Source organism: Microtus ochrogaster, unplaced genomic scaffold (assembly GCF_000317375.1).
Source record: "Microtus ochrogaster isolate Prairie Vole_2 unplaced genomic scaffold, MicOch1.0 UNK126, whole genome shotgun sequence".
Taxonomy (NCBI): Eukaryota; Metazoa; Chordata; class Mammalia; order Rodentia; family Cricetidae; genus Microtus; species Microtus ochrogaster.
Genome location: NW_004949224.1, coordinates 366,852 through 374,223, shown reverse-complemented (window position 1 = coordinate 374,223; position 7,372 = coordinate 366,852). Strand labels below are relative to the sequence as shown.

The 7,372-nt window shown below is 44.8% G+C and overlaps 1 protein-coding gene across 3 annotated transcripts in view; it reads right to left on the bottom strand.

Annotated features, from left to right (window-relative positions):
• Fam133b (family with sequence similarity 133 member B) overlaps positions 1–5,312 on the bottom strand; it is a 23,945-nt gene extending 18,633 nt beyond the window's left edge. For all 3 annotated transcript variants that reach the window (XM_013355417.1, XM_005371777.2, XM_013355416.2), the window contains exon 1: positions 5,173–5,312. In XM_013355417.1, the coding sequence (XP_013210871.1) occupies positions 5,173–5,196 (24 nt within the window). In that variant the 5' untranslated portion in view covers positions 5,197–5,312. The remainder of the gene's footprint in view (positions 1–5,172) is intronic.
• Positions 5,313–7,372: the final 2,060 nt, after the last annotated feature.

The following is a 7,372-nucleotide window of genomic DNA, read 5'->3' as shown; positions in this document are numbered from 1 at the left end:
AAAAAAAAAATAAAATGCCGAAGGTTGCTGGGCATAATGGGACATTTCTTTAACCTCAGGAAAAGGAGGCAGGAGAATGTATGTGAGTTCAAGGCCAGCTGGTCTACAATAATAAGTTCCAGGACAGCCACGGCAACACGAGACCTTGTCTCAAAAGGGGGAAAAATAGTAAAATTTATCAGCCTCCACCGTTTTGCTCAAGAGAAGCAGTTGAATGAAATACTTGTCAAGTGTATGTTTATACAAAAACAAGATACGCTGAGGATGGGGAGATGACTGGGTCTGATCCAGAGATTACAGGCAGGTACCACGTCTGATTTTACAATGTACTGGGGTCACACGCAAGGCTTTGTGCACACTAGGCAAGTCAGCATCAACTCATGTGGGAGCTATATCCACGTCCACACAAACACACACATGGTGTGGGAGGGCCTTCTATATATGTGTTGCTTTTACTGGTTAATGAATAAAGAAGTTGCCTTGGCCTGTGATTAGGTAGAATAGAGCTAGGTGAGGAAAACTAAACTAAATGCTGGGAAAAAGTAGGTGGAGTCAGGAGACACCAAGGAGCCACCAGAGGAGAAAGGAGTGAACTGCTAAGTAGAACCCTTGCCGGTAGGCCACGAACTTCATGGTAAAACATAAAATAATGGAAATTAATTCTAGATGTAAGAGCTAGCTAGCAATACGCTTAAGCTATTAGCCAAACAGTGTTGCAAATAATATAGTTTCTGACTGATTATTTCAGGGCTGAGCAGCCGGGAACAAACTAACAGCCTTCCGTCAACACACACACACACACACACACACACACACACACACACACACACGAATCAATAAAAAAACACGCTCTGTATTTTACAGTTACTACAGTAGTATAAACGAACATTTCAGAGACCATTTTTCCCCTCAAAAACACTGAGATAAAATAAAGCAAGTTTGTTTAGTGATAGTTTTTGGTAGAGATGCTGATTTACTAAAACTTGCTACAGATATAACGTCTGTTTTGTTTCGAGACACATCTCCCTAAGTAGCTGCATCTGTCCATAACTCTCACGCCCGTGCCTCAGCCTGGGATTATAATCATGCACCACCACAACTGGCCCAGTCTCAACTTCCGGATCCTCACACTCAGCTTTCCCAAGTGTAAATCAAGTCGATAAATGTTTAAATGATAGAAACTTGGGTTAAAGATAATTACTCTCAGGTTGATTTTAAGGCCTTTCTCTTACTCTTAAAGAAAGAAAGAAATCACTGTATTTGCTGCACTTAACAAGACCTGTAAAAATGACCAACATTTCGACCTTTTGTGACAGACTTCCAGATTTCTCTGGCAGAGTAAACAATATAAAACCACAATGCACAGCACATGCTGAAAATTACCTCCACCAAGACAACACTGCCTCATTAATTACCCGGAATAATCCACAAATCTGACATAAATTTCTTACAAGCAGGAGTGTTACAAGCTCTCAAAGTCAGGAATATTTAGAGAATCAAGGCAAGTTACAGGTATCAAATGCAATGCAAAATTTTAACAATTTAAAAAAGTTTAACAATTGTAAAGCAGTATGATTCATATACATCCTGGCATAATTATTTTTTAGCTTAGGTATATATACTTGCTTGTTTATCATATGTGTATAGGCATCTTTGAAGGCCAAAAGGGTATCAAATCCTTGAAACCGGAGTTATTAAGTGTGAGATACGGGTACTAGGAACCAAACCCAGGTTCTTTCCAAGAGCACTAAATACTTTTTTTTAATATGGTTCAACTTTCATTTTTCTTTTTTTAAAACCGTTTTTATTGAGTTATATATTTTCCCCTTCCTTCCTATTGTCCCCCATGATCCCTACACTCACAATTTACTCCGGAGATCTGATTTTTCTACTTCCCACGTAGATTAACTTATGTCTCTCTTAGGGTCCTCTTTGTTGTCTAGGTTTTCTGGGGTTGAGAGCACTAAATACTTTAACTGAAATCATTTTAGTAGTCCCTAATGGTAAAACATTTAAAGTTTAAAAAGTTTTAAAGTTGTAAAAAATATTTCTTAAGAATGCAACTATATAAAAGGACCATCCCAACTAAATTACAGCAGCAAAACCTGAAAACACTTGGGCCATCATCAACTCAGGATTCATGAAATATGCTGAAAGTATGCTCCTTAAATGAAATATTATGAAGTAACAAAAAAAAAGAAAGAAAAAGAAAAGGATCTATAGTTTATGATTTGGAAAGATGTCCAAGGTGCTAAAGTGAAAAGCAAAAGCAGTTGCCAAAAAATAAAAAGGCATTTTAATCAATACCAACAACCAAAAAATGAATGCATGTGCACCAAAATGAGAAGACATTCCCCTCAACTATTTTATCATTGTAAACATTTATTTACCTTACTGTTTGATTGTATGTGTCTGTTGGATCTCTGAGAGCTGGAGTTAGGGGCGGCTGTGAACCACCTAATATGGGTCTCTTCAAGAGTAGTATGTACTTTCAACTGCTGAGCCATCTCTCCAGGCCATTCCCTTCACCATTTTATATGCTTAACGGCTCAGTGGGTAAGAATACTGACTGTTCTTCCAGAACCCACAAGGCAGCTGCTAACAACTGCCTGCAACTTTAAGATCTGACATCCCCATATAGACATACATATAGGCAAAACCCACTAATGCATATAAAATAAAAATAAATTATTTTTAAAAAGATTAATTCAAGCTGGGCGGTGGTGGCACACGCCTTTAATCCCAGCACTCGGGAGGCAGAGGCAGGCGGATCTCTGGGAGTTCGAGGCCAGCCTGGTCTACAAGAGCTAGTTCCGGGACAGGCACCAAAGCTACAGAGAAACCATGTCTCGAAAAACCAAAAAAAAATTAATTCATTATCTTGATAAAAAAAGTATACTAAGGGCAGGAGAAAGAGCATTTGCTGCCCTGGCAGAGGACCTGGGTTCAGTTCCCAAACCTCATGGCAGCTCTCATCTGTCTCTAACGTGCGTTCCAGGGAATTCTACACCCTTTTTTGGTCTCTGGTGCCCAGTACCTATGGAAATCAGAAAGAGGGCTATGGATAGCCTGATGTGGCTGCTAGGAATGGAACTCCAGTATTCTACAGGTGCCGCAGGTGCCAAGCCAGGTGGCTCATACTTTTGTTTTTTTAGTTTTTCGAGACAGGGTTTCTCTGTAGCTTTGGACTCTGTCCTGGCACTAGCTCTTGTAGACCAGGCTGGCCTAGAAGTCAGAGATCTGCCCGCCTCTGCCCCCCGAGTGCTGGGATTAAAGGTGTGCGCCACCACTGCCTGGCCTTGGCCCATACTTTTAATCCCAGTATTCCAGAAGCAGAGATGGGTACAGGTCAGCCCCGTCTACAAAGTTCCAAGTCAGAAAGACACTGTGTCATAACAAACATGGGAGAGAGAGGGCGAGAGAGATAGAGACAAAGAAAGAGAGAGAGAGAGAGAGAGAGAGAGAGAGAGAGAGAGAGAGAGAGAAAACGAGAGCGCCCTCAAGGCTTTACTCCCTCCAGTACCCCAAAGTTTTTTTTTTTTTTTAAGTCTGAAACTCTATAATCTTTAACACCATGACAATATCATCGGTGAAAGAAAAAGAACTGGATTGCTTCTGAGACCATCTCTAAACAACAACAGCACAGCTAGTATTTTCAGAGATAAGTATTCAAAATCAAGTCCTGGCAAAACTATGGAGCCAATAGAGAAACCAGTGATTGTCGTGAACTTAAGTGACAGGACTGGCCACAGCAGAGACTTTCCAAGCCGTGACAATGCATCACAAGGATGGATGCATATCATTATTAATTTGTCCAAAGACATAAAATGCACAACATGGTGTGATTCCTTAAATATAAACCACAAGTTCACCTGAACAAATAAATGTACCTTTAAGGTGGGGGATGTTGATAATGGAGAATTTGTACGTGTGTGGGAAATGGATACGATATCTGGGATTTAAAGGCGCTGTTAAAAAGTGAGCCTTAAGCCGGGCTGTGGTGGCGCACGCCTTTAATCCCAGCACTTGGGAGGCAGAGGCAGGCGGATCTCTGGGAGCTCGAGGCCAGCCTGGTCTACAAGAGCTAGTTCTGGGACGGGGACCAAAGCTACAGAGAAACCCTGTCTCGAAAAAAACAAAACAAAAAAACAAAAAACAGAAGCAAGTATCAAACGATACGAATTCTGGTCGCGGTTTAAGCAGCCTCAACCTGTCCTCAACGAATCAGACTCCATCATCAGATCTATACCTCCCACCTCTTGAATTAATGTTTTCGGTCTTATAACATCTTTGAAATACAAACAAAATGCTGCCAGAACAGTCTGTGCTATGGCAGCATAACAGTACGGAGTTGTCAAACGAACCTGTAAACAAAGCTGATTTCATGTTTTACAATTGCCCTAGGAATGTATAAATGAAAAGTTTCCAGTAAAATGGAACATTTTGGATTTCTGTAAGAAAGAAATGTTTGTAAGCAATCCAATAATCTTTAAAACCACGATTGCATCACCAATGAAAACAAAACTGAAACATCTCCAGAAAACAAGTGAGATGATTTCTAAGCCTAAGAGCCCAAGCAATCCAGGACGTCGAACTCGGGGTTGGCGGTGGGGAGTCCGCCGTGCTCACAGCCACTTCAACTCTATTCTCTGGTCCAGACAAGGCATGGCCTCTTCTTGAAGCCAGGAGGAAAGAACATTCCTACATTCCTGAACCGTAGAAGCAGGGTTCTCGACTTAAGAGGTTCCATTACGGAATTACAAGGAACCAAAACAGAAACCAACGTTTGGAAGACGGGGAGCACGATCAAGTCACAGGCAGCTCAGTAGGTACCCACACGCCTTTGTGGTCAAGCTGTGACTTCAGGGAAGTCACGAACACCCCGAAGCCCTCATCCCTGCATCCCCTGTCCCCGCGCCCGGGCTGCGTGGCGCCTGGGCCTCGGCCTCTCCGCACCGGCGGCCCTCACCGCAGCGGGGCGAGCGGCCTCGGGGCTCTCAGAGCCCGCCGACCCAGGCGCCGAGGCGAGCACGGCGCACGCGCACCGCAAGGCGCGGGGTCTCGGGGTCCGCAGGTGCGCCCGCCGCAGCCGCCGACCCGACCGCGATGGGCCACGGCTTCCGCTCGCTCCGGCCCCGCGGCATCCCTCGGTTTCCCCCACCGGGTACTCACCACGCGGTTGTCCCGCTTCCCCATGGTGGCCGGCTGAAGGGGCGGGAAGCCGAGGACAGAGTAGGCCCGAGAAGAAGCCGAAGCGGCCCGCTGCAAGTCCTCCCACCGCCTCTACGCTCCGCCCAGAGAGCGGCGCCCCGCCACTCCCGGGCCCGCGCGCGCCACAGCGCCCCCTGGCGGCGCGGAGGACAGACCGGCGCCAGCGCCCGCCTGCTGTTCCCAGGAGCCTGTGCCAAGGCACCTCGCTCCAGGCCTTGGCTTTCTTCCATTCTTTATGCGCCGAAATACTCATTCTAGGGGAAACTAAGATTACTACAACTCTTACTGTGCCTGCGCTGGTACAACTGTTGGAAATAAAGCGAGGACAGCTCTTTTTGTTTGTTTGTGAATTACATACTGCCCCCCAATGCTTTTCATCTTTCAGCTGAGAAAAATAGAGGGTAGGGAAGCCAAGTCCTGTGGCTTCATGTCCCACAGCGGCAAAGCTGAGTTACTCAGCACTTGAACACAACTGTGTCAAAGATGGAAATTGATGCTTCCCGTACAACCTTACACTGTCATTGGTGGGGACAAGGGAGGGTGGGAAGATTGCATTTCAGGTAGACTGTGAGAGCTGAGAGGGAAGCCAGAACTTCCTGGGTTAAAGGAAACGGACATAGTCAAGTATGACAGTATAATTATACTAATAACCCTCTTAGGTAGAGATTTTCCAAGTGAATAGCATTCACTGATTATAACATGGGTTGTTTTCTAAATATAATAATATGCTGGTTGACTTTCCTACACTCTGAATTATGTTTGTATGGATTTTGAATGGAAAGAGATGTTAGACAATTTACAACCTCAAATGTCTGTTGTTTGGGCGTACGTATCCTTAGGCTGGAGAAGTAAGCACGACACTTTATATCTAACAACAGCCACTGTAATGATATTAACCTAGGCAGCTCTTTTGTTGGGGGAGATCAAGTTTGATATTTATGACAAAAGAAATGACTAAGGTATGGCACTCTCATGCCTTGACAAATCACGTAGGAATTTAAAAAGTGAAGTAGAGCTACATGTGTTGATTGGGGGAAATGGCCACTATATATTATTGGAAAACAATGAACTATAAAACAGTATAAACTATGACAGCATAAACAAACAGATGTACTGGGGCAGTAGCTCAGGGTGGGAGGGCTGGAGCTCAGACCCTCAGATGTTGGGCTGGTATAGTGGTCCATCAGTCAGGATGGTAAGTCACCGCCTAGGGGATGACTTCCACCGCCGTCAACCCACGGCGGGTTTGTACGTTCCAGGGAAGGGGCGTGAGGATTAAAAATGTTAGGTAGGAGGAACAGAGATAAGAAAGAAACTCCGAGACTAGAATAGACCGAGAGAGCAACTCAGTGACTACTGAAAGCTGAATTTCACCCGTGTTTATTTTTCATACATTTTTACGCCCCAATACAAAAAGGGGGAAGAAGGCAGCAGACTGTTTTAATATGATACAAAGGACAACAAGAACAGTTACTTGCCCCAACACTTGAGACACCAAGCTATTAATTCTTTTTTATTAATTAATTAATTAATTTATTTATTAAAGATTTCTGTCTCCTCCCCACCACCGCCTCCCATTTCCCTCCCCCTCCACCAATCAACTCCCCCTCTCATCACCCCGAAGAGCAGTCAGGGTTCCCTGCCCTGTGGGAAGTCCAAGGACCACCCACCACCATCCAGGTCTAGTAAGGTGAGCATCCAAACAGCCTAGGCTCCCACAAAGCCAGTACGTGCAGTAGGATCAAAACCCAGTGCCACTGTTCTTGACTTCTCAGCAGTCCTCATTGTCCGCTATGTTCAGAGAGGCCGGTTTTATCCCAGGCTTTTTCGGACCCAGTCCAGCTGGCCTTGGTGAGTTCCCGAAAGAACATCCCCATTGTCTCAGTGTGTGGGTGTACCCCTCGCGGTCCTGAGTTCCTTGCTCGTACTCCCCCTCCTTCTGCTCCTGATTTGGACCTCTTGAGCAAAGCATTTGATGTTTGGGATAGCGAACACACCCTAGACCAAATATTTTGCAGATAGCCACTCCCTAAGTCAAACCTATTTCAAAACGAAGGAGCAGGAATAGGCTTGAATTCTCTTTGGTAAGGGTGAAGCAGATGGCCCTTTATGGGCCATCTTAATGTCCAAAACACCAAGTAACCACACTCTAGGTCAGGAT